The following is a 17,023-nucleotide window of genomic DNA, read 5'->3' on the forward strand; positions in this document are numbered from 1 at the left end:
GGACCGAACTATTTGAACAGTTAGCGTATTGTACACTATTTCACAGGAAACACCGTCGTTTACCGAGCCGTTCATTACTTAACGGGAAAGTTTATTTGTTTAGCAAAATCCCGAAAATGAGCATTAAACAAAAAAACTACAAATTTCTAAAAACGAAACCTCGACTCGGGGCTACCTAGATAAGCGTGTAATCGAGATAACGAATATCGCTTAGTATGTTTCAGATGATTCAGAAGAATGCTACCATAGGCACTGCACACAAAAAAATACATTTTTGCGGACAGGCCTATTTTAATCATGACCAAATCTTCCCCAAAATACGACGAAGTTGTAAGCAAAAGAGTCATTCGCGAACGTTTATTCCGAATTGAACTGTGAACATTCTCGTAAATTTACCCTTTCCTTTACAGTCGCCATTTTGCTGCTGGCCAGTCCTTTCCGTTCTTTTTCTTGATATGCCTTAGTTTCCTAACGGGTAACTCAATATAGCTCAACGGGTGAATGACCTTTTTCGCGCTTTTGCCACCCACAACATCAACTCTTGTACTAAATCGCAACGCTGCGCGATTGTCGCACACAAAAGCAAAGGAAAATGGAACACCGTTGGCAATAAGGCAACGAGTCACTTTTTTTGGCAATCGATTACTAATTGGCAACATGTTCGATGCGACTTCGGAATAGATAAAATAATCCGTCCTTCAGTGCATTAGCAGCATTGGGCAGAAACGTGCTGGTTTGCAATAAGCTGATTCTTCTATGCGAGCTACAAATGGCACAACACAGCCAAGATGGTCTGCTAGTGCTGCTGCATTGTGTTCTGTCCGGGTCTGGGCTATATGTAGCTTCCAAAAACTTACAACTTGCGCTCAACAAATAGTATCGTTTCGTACAAGTTTGCACAATATGGTACTAATTGTTGTTTACCTGCCATGTTTGTCATGTTTTACCCACCTGGATACCTCCTATGTGTAAAGTAGCTCTTATCTTTCCCGTTCATCTCAGCGGTAATCGTTATAGTTATAAAATCGTTATATAATGAGGTGTATTGTGTGGTGAGAAGCCCGGTAAGAAAGCTCAACAAGCTTATTGAGCCGTTATTAATACACACCAATTGTACATTGTGTTGTCTGACCGGAGGTTGCATATATATTGGCTACAGTTACATGTAGGTAGAGGAAGCCGACAACAACTGACCGTCGGCAGGGCGACTATAGGCTGCAGCAGTTGTATACTTGTTGTCCTGTAATGCTACTTTGTGGTGCTCGCTCGCATCTGGTTTTGTTTTTTGGGAAGCCAACACCAGTCTCCGTTTTAATAGCCTTCTTTAGCAACACTTACTTCGAGGTTCTTGAGTTTTCGATGGGCCCTGTATGCTCTGACATGCTGAGATGATGCAGTTCTCAAAGGGCTGTCCAATAAACGCTTCGAGCGTTACCACCGACATCCGGTCTTGCTTACCAAGAGAGCTCCTGCCGGGCATGCTTTCGCTGACTAGGCCGATTAAGTGACCCCCGTAGTATTCGCCACAGTTTAATACATCTGATTGCGATCTGTGAATGTGTATATTTCATACCGTGCGGTGCGATTGCGGCGTGGCGTAGTAGATCATCGACGATAGTAGAGTGGATTAGTTGGGTTGTGATTGAATTTAATCTCTGGCCCGGCCCCTCGCCACGAGTGCAAACGAAAGGAAGGGAAGGGTAGGTGAAAACTCGCGGGGGGAGAGGGAGGCGGAAAAGCGCCCGGACTACCGGCGGCGACTAAGCTTTCATTGGTATATAAATTCCGCGAGAGGTCGCGAGATAGCATTTCCGGTGCAGATGAAAAAAAACGCTAGATTTCAGCACTGGCGCATGGCTTGCGTGCAAGGTTGCATGGAAGCCAGCCCCTAACCTCGAAATGCTCGACCGCTCGAGCTACGAAGGAATAGTAGTAATGAATGGAGTAGCAGGATATCGCTTCTAAAACATCAAGAACAGTGTGTGTGTGTGTGAGAGAGATAAATAGAAAGAGACGTAAAACGAGAAAGAGACAGAGAGAGAAAGAAAAGCAGAGAAAGAGAATATATGTGTGTGAGAGAGAGAGTGCATTGGAAAATTGAAAAAAAAACCGAGAGGCAGGCCTCTGTTTTCCTTTAGCCTTTTCGTTTTTCGTTTTTTTTTTGCCTCTTTTACCTCTTTTACCACCCCCCGCCCCCTACGGCGGGGGGGCCGAGTGCGAAGTGGGCTGTTGCGTGTTGCGCGCGGTCCAAAAGCGGCACCAGAAAGACTTCAATCGCCCGCAGAAAACGAACCCGAAACGAACGCCGTCGACGTCGAGGCTCGTGCCCGTGCGGTGCGGGTTTTCGGATTAGTATAGGAGCAACCCCGTAGCAACAGGTGGGGTTAACTGTTTGCGTTTGCCAAAGAATATGTGCGTTTGTGCGCGCGCGTGTGTGTGTTTACTTTGCACCTTTTTTTTTCTTTATTGATAAACCATCAATAGGAATAGGATGTGTGAGAGGTCGTGAGGAAAGGGATGAGAGATGAATAGGAAAAATAAGGGTTTTAATGGGGGTGGGGGCGGAAGAGTTGTGTGTTGTGTTGTGGGTAGGGAAATCATTATTATTAGTACACGAAAGTACGGTCATGATGGTCTTCTACGGTGCACTGGGAGTGAGTGCTACGATCGAGCGACGGGCAGACAGTATATCCGGAGAGAGAGAGAGAGAGAAAGAGAGACACAGGGAGAAAAGGAGAAAGGGAGAAAGGGAGAGGGAGAGAGTGCCCCTCCTCTCCTTCCCTTCCCTACTCTCTCCCTTCTCTGCTATACCCACACTCGCACACGCGTCTGCTACTTTACACTTTAACAACGACGACCAAAGACACCTTTTGAATAGTTAATTGTTTTCATTGTTTTGGCCCGCCGGTGCCCGGGGGCTCTTGCCCCGGGTGAGGGGGGGCAGGGGACGGTGGCGTTGAACTACGGCCACCACTACTACTGAAGGGTAAAAGGAAGGTTGGCTTTTTTTTTTGTTTGTTTTGGGTTTGACTTCAAACTACGTCTGCATTTTCTTTCTGCGCTTCTTTCTAGTGTAGTCTGTTCCCCTCGCTAGTTCTTCTCGCTAATTTTTCTTAATTTTCAATCGGAAACATGCATGCCTATGTGTATGCGCGCGTGAGTGTGTGTGTGTGCGTGTGTGTGCCCGGGCAAGCTAGTGGGACGTCACAGACGCGGGAATCTTCGGAATTCCTTCGCTCGGGATCGCTTAAAATCTACAGGCTCTCACAATTGCGATGCGTTGCGTTACGTTGTGTGCACACACACACACACACACGCACGCACATACACATTTTTTTCCCCTACACGATAAGTTTAAGCAGCTGCTCGCGCTAATCCCTCCACTCAGCACCCAGGTCCGGGCTCGAATCCTTCATCTACACATGCATGTGTGTGTGTATGTGCACATACGTGTGTCTGTGTCTCGGTGTCAGTGGTCGAGTCGAGGAGCTGGCTATGGTATGTACAGTGGGCAGGGGCCACGCCATCTCCTTGACCCTGACGCCTATCCTTTGCAGCATCGCACACACACACACGCGCGCGCACACATACAAAATGATGACTCCGGACCCCCACCCCCGCGGGTTTAGCGGCGGCGTTTAACGATCTCCTCCTCTGTTCCTTCTTCCCTTTGGCCTGCGGCCTTTCATTCACCACCACCACCATTAGCTTCTCAATCGAACTCCACCGTGGTAGTGGTGTTGTTGTTGTTGCTGTTGTTGCTGTTTGGACCGGTACCGAAGCCGAAGGCCGCCAGGGACGAGGAGACCGCCGTGGCCGCCGCTGTCCGGCTTCAGTAGGGCCGCCAGACGGAATTCCCGTTATCGGCCGCCTGCCCGACCTGCCCCGGCCCACCACCCGGTGGCATACCGAGCCGGCCGACTCCTCCGGCCGATCCACCGCCGCCGCCACCGCCCAGCCCGCCACCCCCTCCACGGTGTCCACCGAGCTCATCGAGGGCGCCCCTTGCCATAGCCCCACAATTACCGATCAGCGAGAGATCCGCATGAACACCGCCGCCCCCGCCACCGCCACCGCCACCACCACCGCCACCGCCTCCGCCACCGCCGCTACCACCGCCGTGCCCACCGGCCCCCCCATGCTGCATGTTGCTCCCGCTCTGATGGTGATGATGGTGATGGTGGTGATGGTGACGGGCGGCGGCCGCCACCGCCGCCGCCTGGTTGTTGTGGTTCGCCGTCAGATGGTCCATCACGCTCTGCAGCTCCCCGACGTGCTGCATGGCGGCTGCGGCAGCGGTCGCGGCCACCGCTGCCGTCGCGCTCGTCTGCCCCACGTTGCCACCGGTGGCGACGGCGGCCGCGGCCGCCGCTGCAGCCGCTCCGGCGTGCGGCGACTGGATGTGGTGGTGGTGATGGTGGTTAACCGCCGAGTGACCGAACCCCCCCACCGACTGGTTGGCGGCCGTATAGAGCTGCGAGTAGAGCAGACTGGCCGGTAGCACCGGGTAGAGCGGCGAACCGTTGCAGCTGCCCGTCCCGTTCGAGCCGCCATAGTTGGAACCGCCGGCCGCCGTCACCGCTGCCCCGGCCGAGCCGCCGTTCGAGTTGCCGCCACCGCCGCCACCTCCGTTGCTCTGGTTGCTCATCACGATGCTGGTAAAGTTCTGATGGGGATGGCCACCGGTGCCACTACTGGTGCCGCTGCCCCCGCTACCACCATTGCCACTGCTCGCGCCACCTGCGCCACCGCCACCGCCGCCAGTAGTCGATGAAGGGCCACTTCCGCCCAGGTTCGGTGTGTTCGAGGACAGCAGATCATCCTGGACCGGCGATTCCGCTTGGGACGAGTCGCTGAGGCTGCGCGGACCGCTCTGGCTGCTGGTCAGCCCGTACGCGTCCGGGTGGCTGGCGTTGGTGCTGGCCGTTTGCGCGTACCGCGGCACGATCAGCCCGTTCGAGAGGTGGGTCGGTATGTGCGGGGTGAGTCCATTGTTGTTACCATTGTTACCACCACCACCACCGCCACTACCACTGTTACCGTTGCCGGTGTTGCCCATCAGGTTCGTCTGGACCATATGGTTGGTGGCCTGCTGCGTCACGCCGACCAGGCTGCTCAGATGCTGATCCAGATCGGCCGCCGTCGAGTCCGGTAGCACTGCAAAAAGACCAAGATCAAGAGACATCACACACACCAAGACACCAAGTGGGGAAAAAAAAGAAACACTTACTGGTGACGCAATCGCGGGCCGAAGCGGAAAAGTCCTGACCGCCGTTCTGTTCGCCCGAGCTGCAGGTGAACCCGAGGGCCGGATTGTTGAACTGCGACGCGGTCGGTGTGGTGCAGGAGGTGAGATACGGGGAGTACGGACCGGTCGAGCTGTAACTCCAGTGTGAGTTGGTCGAGCTCAACCCGAACTGTGACATGTCTGTGTGTTGTTGGGAAAGGAGAGCCAAAGAGAGAGAGAGAGAGAGAGAAGGAGAAGGAAAGTTGGGAACGATACAATATAACCGTTTTTGGTTGCCTATCTCGTACCAAACTCCATGGCGGGATCGCATACACTCACACGCACACACACGCACACACACGCACACACGGTATCACGGGGAGCGGCTATCGCGGTTAAACGATTAGGTCCCTGAAGTCAGTTCTTGCGGTTCTGTTCAAAGATGGTGCCAACCCCATTTTTTTATGTCGGTTTCCGAGTATCACTGAACAGCTTAAATAGAAAATAGGCTACTGCTCATAGCTTTGGACTATAACATATAACTTTTTCTCGAGTTGAAAAGAGTTGAGTTTTATGCCTAAAAGAGTCAATTTTGGGGAGGGAAATTTACAATAAAAACCCTCTTTTATTTGAAGAAAACGGCTGCTTAAAGTTAGCGTTATTGTTGGTTTAATTTGATGGTTAATATGTTACGAGACAAAGAGAAATGTGAAAGCTAGCTGCAAAGGATTAGAAGCGTTCGGGACAAGGAAAACAAAAAAAAATGAAAAAATTAGATTTAAAGAGTGTTATGCACTAGAAAACTCTCTGGATGATGGAGAACGTTTTTCGTCGGCAATCGATCCATTTGAAGTGATAGCTCTGACTAGAAAAATGGTCAGAATGGGATAAACGACATGGTAAAATTATTGTTTTTAAAATGATAACACTCGACCGCATATTGCAATACCGGTAAATAAAATTAAATAAAGTTGCAACCAACGGGCGGACAATACTTTCCCTAAGGTAGTGCTATGGTTAAGCAGAACTAATTAGACTACAAGTATTGAATAAAAACCACATAAATACATTCCGCGACCTGATACATTCGCAGAAAAGGTAACCGCTAGCGCTAGGAAAATGGTGCGAGATAAGTTATCGGTCACTGCTTCTTACGTGGAAGGTAGAATAGAGAAATTACCACCCCTTATATTGACTCCAGCATCTCATAATCTTCCCAGTTCACGCAGACAGTGGAAGACCGTAGTCACCGTTGTCACCGTTGTGTACGAGCTACCGCAAAGCATCAACACTATCCAAATGTCCGCATTGGACCTTGGGAAGCTAGGGGAGCGGGGTCACTGCATCATACCCCATGCTATACATATATGGATGCGTCAGGATTCGGTGGCGGTTCCTCCGATCCCTTTTGCAGGTGCTAAGGGGAAGGGAGGAGGGTGTATTGCAGGTTTTGCGCTGCCCCCCTCCCTTATTTGCCAACCCAACAATCCCACACCTGCCCTGACCTTGTGTGCGGCTGTATGGTGGTCGTGTGCACTCTGATATACAATATATATATATAGATATAGAGAGCGGTTAGTGTGGATAACATGCAGCGCTACAGCACGCTACAGACCGAGTACCCCCTTCTACCACCATACCATCCCCCCTTCCCCCATCTCCTTCCCCTTCCCCCATCCAGCAATGATTGGTTTTCCGTTGCGGCCATTTTTAATGCTTGGTTTTTTTGGAGGTTGGGGTGAAAGGGTTGGTTTTACCTCCGCGTCGCGGAACGTCGCGTTTCGTCGCGCCGGGAAAACGGCCCGGCGGAAGGTGGAGGGGGGAAACCGCACAACCCCCCCGCAGTGGAGCGCGAACCGAGCACCGGGGATGCGGTGCGGTTGATGACGATGCACGGCGTACACGCTGTCGCCGAACCCGTTACCCCATTGAGTGACCTGCCCTTCCCCCTCCCCCTCCCCCCTTGGGGGCGCTATTGACCCGCTCAATGCGCGGCTGCGGCTAGGGCAATCAAAAGGATGACTGGTGCGCGGTTTGTGCGTTCTATAGATAACTGTGTGCATCACACACACACACACACGGACACGGACACACGGACACGACCCAGGGGATGGCCTAATTTCGAGAGGGGGATGGGGGGGGGGGGGGGACGTACGCTCTTTGTGGCGATAAACTAGGCAGCAACCGCTGACCAGAATAGACCGACCAGTGGCCCCTGGCAGCAGCATCCTGCCAACACTCCCCCTCCCCCTCCCCCTCCCCTTCCATTCTTTCCCTTCACGAACCGGGGTTTTGCGATGAAAGTTGCAGTCCAGAGAGCCGCAGTAATTGTAACACACACACACACACTGGTTTCCTTCTCCTACCGCCTCCCTTTTTCACATCCCACAATTCCAATTTCCTGTCGTATACACACACTCACACACACACACACGAACATGGCTCGGTTGTTGCCGACTGTGAAAAGTGAATTTCCTTGGGGGATCCTGGGGTCCCGGGGTCACTTTAAACACCCGGTGAGGCGGTGATTGGATTTGAGATTTGCACCTCTTTCATCGCCACCCCCCTCCCTTTCCACAGGCCTCAGTAGAATATAGGGGTGCTCCTGGATTTCTTCCCTTCCAAAGGATCCCTTCCTGGTGTGCGTGTGTGTGTGTGTGTGTGTGTGTGTTCGTGCTTCTTCGCTGGCTGGCAAGGTGGAAACTATCCCACTCCCACCACCTTTCCCCAAACCATCCCAGACTGGGACCGAAAACAATAGTCAGCCAGACCGAGGGAACCGAGGGAGAGGAGAAGAGAAGAGACGAGAGTTTCGAGACCCTTTTTTGTCCGGAGAATTTCTTTCCTCCCCCCCCCTCCTCCCGTTTTCCCCCTGTCCACCAAACCCCTTTCCGCTGGCGGTTGCCTGGCGCTGTACGGGTTTTGTTTTAATTTTCCTCCAGCCTGACCCCCCAGCCAGCCACCCCTTTCTCGGTTCCTCTTTCTTAAATACGCACACACACACACAGACACACATACACGCGCGCGCTCTCAGTGGCCATTGGCGATACAAGTTCATCCCTATGTCTGCTTAACCCATAGCAAAGGTGCACGCGCGTGTGTGCATGTGTGTGTGTGTGCGAAAGGAAAATGTAATTTTTCAACTACTCACTCCTTTTGCCTCCCCTCCCCCTGGTTACGACCGCCTGCTCCTGCTCCTGGCCAGTATTGTCCAGAATGATTCCAGAGCATCGGTCTCAGGCCGGCCAGAACCGGGGGTTTTCTCGCGAGTTCCCGGTCCCCTCGCCCATGTGTGTGTGTGTGGGTATGTGTGTGCATAGGTCGGTCGGTCTGGCAGCCGGCGACTGCTTCCTACCTAGCGACTTCAATCGTAATTTATGGCAAAATCGAGAAGCAGCAGCAGCAACAGCAGCAACAGCAGCAAACCCCTTAACCGACCCCGGTGGAGGGGTGGGGGAGGGGTGGTGGAAAAGGACCGGGACCAGCCAGCATCATGGCAGCCAAAAAGGCGCGCTCTTAAGTGTGTGCCAACAAACACACACACACACACATGATGGTGGTGGTGGTGGGGGTGGAATCTACGGCGGATTATCCGGATCCGGCATCTCCTGGCTAGCTGGCAGGTATAGCAAATGAAAAAACAGGGGCCAGACAGGGGAAGGGGGGGAGGGGGGAGGAGGCGAGTGGGGGTGTAGCTAGCGAATAGATGTAATGAAGGTCCGTCCGGGCCCCCGGGACCGGGACGAGGATCGGGAAAATGCTTTGAAAATGTTCGCTCGTTCGTTCGTTCTCAACCCCCTTTGGTTTGCCCCCTCCCCCGGGCACATTTACACACACACACATACACACACACACACATGTTTTCGTTCTCTTTAACTCACTATTTCTTTCTCTCTCTCTCTCGCTCGCTCGCTCGCTATCTTTGCTCATTAAATGCTTTTGTACCGTTTTTTTATGGAACGGCGCCCTTTGTTCTCTCTTTCTCTCTCTCTCTCTCTCTCTCTCTCTCTCTCTCTTGCGGCTGTTAAATGAAACGGAAAAGGCAAAGCGATCTCCACCCACCTTTCGCGCGTGTTCTGTGTGTGTGTGTGTGTGTGTGTGTGTGTGTGTGTGTGTGTGTGTGTGTGTGACGTGGAGAAAAGGTTTCTCCACGTTGGAGGTTTTTTTTTTCTTTTGCTGATCCAACGCCGCGCGAACAAGAACGCGAGCTTCACGAGGATAAAGGGAAGAGGAAGAGGCACGCGGACCCCCAAGTGGAAGATTGATGTGGGTTGCGGGGAATGTGCAAAACGGAAAGCAGCTCCAGCTCCAGTTCCAGCGGTCTCCAGGGATTTGATCTGATCTGATGCCTTTCGCGCGCTGTTTTCTTCTCTCTTTGCTATTCTCATTTTCCTTTTGCGATCCGCACAATTGCTCACACACAACACACACATACACACTCCAGTGGTATCGGTGTACCGAAAATGGAATCCTGGAATGACGGAACTGGACCTCGCGGATCGCAATCCAAACGCGCAACGATCGCTCGTCGATATCTCTTTCTCTTTGTTCTCTTTTTGGCTGCTCTTCACAGCGCGCCAGAGAGAAAGAGAGAGAGAGCTGGGGCTGAGTGAATGTAAGGGTTGTGGTGCGAAAGGTGGGCTGGAGGGTGAGGCAGAATGTGTCTTGGAAGCCAAGGAGATGCCAAAAATCCCGAACCGGACCGGATCCGGTTGCCGGTTGCCGGTCAGCTCTAAACCAAGAGAGAGAAGCAATCGGGAGGGGTACGAGGGAGGGAAGGGTGTGTTATTGGAAAATTATCGACATTCTGGAGCCATGGGGATGGAATGCCACGGGTGGGCGGTTGGAGAGAGGGCGTTTAAAAAGAGCTAAAAATCACTAATAAGCATTTCAAAAGCGGGCGGGGGGTTGAAAGACCAAGAGAAGAGTGGGTGGGGGAGTGGGGGCAGCACCCTTTAACACACCCGCAGCTTGGATAAAATGAATTAAATTAAACCCAAGGCCCCGGAGTGACCATCCGAGCAGCCGGGGAAGGGGAAGGGGAAAGGGGTGAGTGTTTGGAGTTGGCATTCGCCATCTATCTACCATGCCAGCCCACCGTACACCGTACGGTCCAGCACATAACTGTTCGGCTGCCCAAGAGAGGTTGAAGACGCACGTAAGAAGAGCAGCAGTAAGGGGGAAGGGGGGTGGGGTTGCCGGCTATTTTGGGGGGGTGCAGGAAAAAAAATGCAGGGAAAAGCTATCCAGCCCAGGGTCCAGGGTGTCCCTGGGCATCGACAGGATAGAGAGCGGAAGTTGGCAACCCCGCGCACCCTTCTTCCCCCTCCCTCCCTTGCTACATGCGGTCGAAAGAGAGACACAAAGAGAAAGAGAGAGGGAGAAAGAGCGATAGAAAGGGTTGTTGGTCCGTGGAGTGCAAGGACAGCTGGCTTCGGTCGCTCATACACACACACACACACACACACACACACACACACACACACACACACACACAGAAAGTAAGGGGGTCCATCGGTGCGGTGACGGTGATGGCGAGACACATTTCAAGATGGATGTCTTCCACTAACGCTAACGGTGGAACGAACGGAGCCAGCCAGCCTCCGATGCCACAACTACCCTTAACTTGCCACCCTGGCCACCCTGGCTACCGGGGCAGCCAGCCCGCGGTAGTGGAGACCCTTGGCCACGCCCACGAGCGCCTTAAGAAAGCTCGGTTCGGTTCTTAGCAGCTCAAGGCCCCGAGGATGCGAGCCCCGACGTCACAAACGACGCCGACGACGACGACGACAAGAGATGGTTGGTGCGCGTGCCCCAACTTGTCTTCTAGCCAGAGACAGAGCTCCATCCCACCACCGGAACGAAACCCCCAACCCCCCGCTTCCTCCCCAAAAGACAGCCCAGCCCAGCCGTGGACCAAGCCCAAAACCGAACGAACGAACGACCGAAAGCGGCCATCGGGTGCGCCCCTCTGTCGTTTCCGCTTTCCGGCGGGTGGAAGGCTTCGGTCGTCGGGTTTAGGCCACCGCCCCCGAAATTTTCCCCCTTCAACGAAGATGCCCCCCAACCCACCTCTTAACGCGCACCACTAGAAAGTTTTCTTGGAGTTTTTTTTTGTGTTGGTCTGTTCCTTACATTCCTCCATTTTTTTTTCTTCTGGCGCTTGGGGCTGCCAGTCCGAGTGACACACACACGCACACACGCCAACGCCAGTTTGTTACCAGCCCCCGCATGCGGCGCGCGCGCCCTTCAGTTTCCGGTGGTGGGAGTGAAAACCATTTTTCTTTCTTTCGCATTTTTTTTTTGTTTTTCGGAGGAGGAGGGGGTGTGGGAGGGTCCAATCGCGGTTGCCGAGCCGCCGCGCGGTTTGCGGTTTTCCCCGCGCGATTCCAAGATGGAGAAACCGATGATGGTTCGGCTTGATGGAGGGTGGCGTTTGGTTTCCGGTTTCCGGGTGCCCGGGTTCCGGATTTTTGTGTTTTTTTTGTCGTTTTGTCGTCAGAAACATTTGTCGGGGGCTCGACTCTTGTGGCGAGCGTTGTGTGTTGTGCAAAAAAAAAATGGATCGAAAAATGAATCGTAAGAGAGAGAGAGAGCAAGGGATATCGAGTGGGAGGGGTTGAAGCGCTGGTCCAGCTGCTTGTTCGCCCTCTTTCGTCGTCTACGTCGTGGTTTTTGCTGCAAGCTTCAACAAGAAACAGGCGCCCGGCCATGGAGCAATTCCCTAGAGACGGTTCGCGATTCGAAAGAAACACATTCTCCAGCAGAGCAGACTCACTACATCAGCGTGAAAGCGATCATATATCCTTTCCAAAACAAAAAACAAACAAAAACACAAAAGAAAAGGCTGATCCAACGCAGGCGCACCGTTGGCGCTGTATCTGTACATTTAGATTAGCAACATTTGCAGGATCAGCATACATATTGGAAGTTTTGGCCCCAAGAGTCGTGTCAGAGTTCACGACAGCAACACACCGCGTAAAAGGAGCACCACACCGCGTAAAAGGAGCACCTCAAGCAGCTTCGTGCGACTCTTCGTCACGAGAGAGGCACAAGAATCGAGCGCCCGGTTGAACACATTGATGGTAGGAAAGATTTGTCCTGCATTGAAATTATTGCATCATTACGACACTCAAGTAACGTATGCAACAGTGCTCGGGGGGGCAAATGTTCCATTCCGGTACTCCGAATGGTGGTGCATGTCTGGACTCGGTCCGCATTCCTTGTCTACGATAGCTGCGGTTTTCTTGTTTTGAGATATAGCTGTAGACGATACATGGGGACTAGTACAAGTAGCCTAAATTACACTTGACACACACATCACCGGGCACCAACAACAGTACTGGCTCGACCATATTTTCCCGAACGCTTGACCACGGTTCTGGGTTTTGTAGACACACTCACACACGTTTCCCGTAACAGTAAGTAGTTCCGCAAAGCAAAATCAGCAGAGATTAGTTGTGAAAGTAGGAAAGTAGGCGTTTTTGCTTCTTGTTATTTTTAACGATTTTTAGTGAAGAAACCATTCAACTTAATTTTTTCAATATAATGCCATATTAAACTACAACTTTTCAAGAATATTTGGTTCTATTTTGGAGAAGATTTGACCCAAACTACGTTCCTGGCATCCAATTTAAACAGGGTAGTTAGCAAAAATGTACTTTTTGCGGTGCCCATCGTAGCCAAGTGCTGGGTCATCAGAAATACACAAATGAATATTCTTTTGTTAGATTATAAATTAATCTAGGTAGCCCCGTCGAGTTTTTGTTAAATTTCAAATTTTTCGATTTTTGACAGATTTATGAAGTTGAAAAAGTGATGCTTTTTTTTCGATGTTGCGATCCCAAATTACGCCTTGTATGAAAGGCGGATATTAAAAAATCCATATCTTTGTCAATTTTGCTTCGATTGATCCCAAAATTTCACACAATACTCTTGAAAAGATGAGCACTCAGTAAAAATTGTAAAAAGTAAATGCGCAGAATTAAAATAAAATACCGAAGCCCCCCCCCCCCTCCCCTTAATCCACTTCCACCAATTTGGAAAAGAAATAGCACACGATGTAATAATATTGCTTGCAAAATGGTCAGCCACCCAATAATCTTTCCAATTATTATACAACAAAATTATTAATGCAAAATCACGACAGGATAATGTTCACGTGTAATTAGGGGCAATATCCAGCAACATGCAACGATGCATTGCATGATATAGTAGTCTATATCGTCCTGTCTTGCCCTACCTTGCTGTCTTTGTGTCACCAAATGGTTTCGCCGTTTTTGTGTGAGCAATGTGAGTAGTGATGCCAGCTGACAACCCTGATTACTTTCGCTCCGTTCATTCGTCCTGTTTCGTGAGACGAAGATTCCGGTTTTTTTTCTTCGTTCGCGCAAATTTCGCAACCAACCATCTGGATGGTTTCCCATGCTGCTGCTGCTGCTGCTGCTGCTGCTGCTGCTGCTGCGTGAACGCCCCCTCCTGTGTTGATTGTTTCTAATGAAAACTTGTACTTGAGTTTAGCGGCACTCGACTCTTCCACTCCACTCCATTCCTGGGTCCTGGGTTGTTGGTCTGACGGCACCAGACCTGGCAGCATCTTCAGTAGCCGACACCATCCCCGTCCCCTCCCTTTCCACCCCTTTGAAGCAACATACGTCGCGCGATTTTCGATAGCACACTCCGCAACGCACTCTAATACACAATTACGCACGCAATTACACACACACACACATACACGCGCGCGCCTCACGATCTTCACGCCACTTACTCTGACTATTACCTAGTGGTGGCATCCGGAAGCTGGAGAGCGGATCGGTCGGGAAGTGGAACGGGCGCTGGCCGAAGGCGAAGTGGAACTGCTGCTGCTGCCCTACGAAAGATGCTTTCAGAGAGTTACATTGCTGGCCTCGCCAGTAGAACAAACGGGTGCTTTTTTTTTTGTCGGTCTGTACTGTGTACTGTGTGTGTTTTAATGTGTGGCATGTGTGTGTGTGTATGTGTATTTTGGTGTGTTGGACAGCGTTATGCTGCATTTATTTTTTTTTTGGTTCTTTGGACTTTGGATCATGGTTGGAGAAGATGTGTAGGGAGAGTAGGAAGATGGGGGGGGGGGGGATGCATTCAGATCCAGCGCGGGGCGTCCTACATAATGATGCTCGCAATCCCAGGATCCCATCATCATGATCATCATCATCATTCGACTCGGCTAATAATAAGGAAACCTAATCGAATCCTGACCTTCCTTCCCGGGCCCCGGTAGCGGGAAGAATGGAGGCAGGAGGGGGTGTGATGTAGTGTGAAAATGTGTCGACAAATCTCGGCTAAATCCGGCTGCTTATTTGGCGCACCCTTCATCAACACACTTTCACACACACACACCCATGTACGCGCGTGCATGGTACGGTCTTGTGCACTTGTCTGCACAGCGGGGCGGGGGGTGCTGTTGTTGCAACCCTTGTTAGCGCTTGCGGGGATGGGGATAAGCGTTTCGGTTTCCCGGTGCACAGGCCTCGTGCGTACGTTCAACGTACGATTCAATTAAGTGATTTATGCGCTCTCGGTCTCGGACCACCAGCAACGGCCCCAGCCCGGCCCAGCTCAGCTCACTAGCTTTACAGCGAGTGCATTTGATGGGGGGGGGGGTTGCATCTGCATCCCCATCTTGTGCGCTCAAATGCTGCTCAAATGATGTTTCTATTGCACTCTGCACTCCGTACTGCATTCCTTGCGCAACGCAGCGCACATATGCCGGGGCAACGACGGCGAGAGCGCCAGAGAGAAAGAGAGAGGGAGAGAGAGCTGCATTATGCACCCTTTTCATCTCGACGTACACCCGACGGACATTGCCGGAAACCGGCTCCGGGGTTTATTACGGAAAGGAATTAGCCACAAAACTAGCCAAACTACAACGACGGACGGGCGGACAGATTGGGGTGTGGGTGTGTGTAAGATGTGGACACACTCACATCCTTCGCACCCTCGTGTGACGAATGCAATACCCCCCGGGGATCCCGGGGTACCGGAAGGATGAGGAGGAGGAGGGGGGGTTGGGTGGCTGGGGGAGCATACTTACTTGTTTTCGATCTCGGTTCCCGCGGTCCATCTACCGTCACTTTGATGGCCTTGTTGTAGGTGGCGACCTGCGGCGGACTTGTTGATATAGTGATGGTTAGCGTAAAGCTCTTGCCTGGCGACCGAAGAAGCAGAAGAAGAAGAAGAAAAAGAAAAACGGGAAATACTGCGTGAGAAGGGGGTGTGCCCTCTACCAGACGCTGCGTGCGGTTGTGTGTGTGTGTGTGGGTGTGTGGTGGAATCCCCTTGGGGATTAGTAGCTGATTAGCAGCAGCAGCAGCAGCAGTAATAATAGTAGTTGCCTCGTTTTGAGCGAGGGTTTTGAGGCACCTAAAACTCTGGCCATCCATTCTTGGGATCTGACCGTTAGAAAAAGATAAATAGAGAGACGAGTTGAAGATAGAAAGAGGAGAACCACCTTTAGACGATCCTCGGTTGAGGAATGAACGTTTTAAAATGAACGTTTAAATGACAATCGATGCAAAATTAACAATGATTTTCATTTCCCTTAAAACCGCCTTCAATTCAAGGGCCAAGGGCTTCTCTTTCGCATACTTTGAAGCGCGCTTTGGGCCACAAAACCAACGTTTCACAGAGTCCGGTGCACTATTTGCCAGGAAGCCGCGTCCTGTTTTCATAAAAAAACATCAGGGAAAAGAAAAATGTTATTATTTGTTTTTTACTTTTTGTTTCAATTTTGTTTTGTAAAATTTGTTTTTTTTGTTTAGAGGCGAAATCGTAACCGTAACCGCTCTGATCTCTGTTGCAACCTCAAACAGCTGCCAAAAATTAAACAAAAAAATGGAAATTCTACAATAACTCGACGCCGAACGCCTGGATACACTTACTTAATCTTAAGCAGAAAACGAGTAAAATAATAATTTAAATAATGGTATTCGCCAAAAACAAAATAAAGGTAGATAATTTTCTGAAACAAGATCTTCAAACGCGAGCCTTTATTGGCCCGAATAAACCTCTCCCTCTCTCTCTCTCTCTCGCTCTCATACATGCCACCAAACTGATGGGATGGTTTCAATCCTTGGATTTGGAGATTTCGATGCCCTCGATCCCCCAAACCTCTCGACCACTACACTACTGGTTGCGCCAAAAAGGCAAAAAACAAAAACCACCCACCCCTTCCGGTGGTAGCTACCTCCCCCCCTGGGGGGCAACCGTCTCCTTTGCAAGACGATCCCTTCAGGGGGACAGAACTTGAAAACATCTAATATTCATAACGCGACTCGAGAACGACATTGCGATCGTTTGGCAACGGTCTGCTGTACCGAGGCCTGGGCGGAAGGAGACCGAGGTAAACAACTTTATTGGCGCGGTGCGCGCGTGTTTGCACCAGCAACAACCCCCCCGGAGTGAGATGATCCCCCGGCACCCCCGGTGGCCCCGCAGCCACCAACCGAACCAAAAAACGCGCCGCGCAAACATTATTTACACCTCAAATTCTATTAGCGCCTGCGTGTGTGCGTGCGTGTGCGTGTGTGTGCACGCCAGTACACTCACTCATGCACGCACGCACGCACGCATTATTACAGCTGGTGTGTGTTGTTTTAAGTGTGGCTCGGAGCGCTACATATGGATTGGCCTGGCTGGCTGGCAGACAGTATACCGGTTAAGAAGGGACGGGGTGCGCTCGTGTGTGTGTGTGTGTGTGTGTCGAGGGAGATACGAGGCCGAGAGTTGATGCCGATGGACCGGAGCCGGTGCGAGTTG

General features: G+C 51.4%; 1 protein-coding gene across 1 annotated transcript in view; it reads right to left on the minus strand.

The window, feature by feature from the left end:
• Window positions 1-3,832: 3,832 nt before the first annotated feature.
• LOC125951257 (protein lozenge) overlaps window positions 3,833-17,023 on the minus strand; it is a 16,813-nt gene continuing 3,622 nt past the window's right edge. Inside the window, exons 3-7 of the mRNA XM_049680003.1 lie at window positions 15,300-15,413; window positions 14,007-14,096; window positions 5,231-5,428; window positions 4,125-5,157; window positions 3,833-4,004 (exon numbers count right to left, since the gene is read on the minus strand). Coding sequence (XP_049535960.1) covers window positions 3,833-4,004; window positions 4,125-5,157; window positions 5,231-5,428; window positions 14,007-14,096; window positions 15,300-15,413 — 1,607 coding nt within the window. The remainder of the gene's footprint in view (window positions 4,005-4,124; window positions 5,158-5,230; window positions 5,429-14,006; window positions 14,097-15,299; window positions 15,414-17,023) is intronic.

This window comes from Anopheles darlingi, chromosome X (genome assembly GCF_943734745.1).
Source record: "Anopheles darlingi chromosome X, idAnoDarlMG_H_01, whole genome shotgun sequence".
In the NCBI taxonomy this organism is placed as follows: Eukaryota; Metazoa; Arthropoda; class Insecta; order Diptera; family Culicidae; genus Anopheles; species Anopheles darlingi.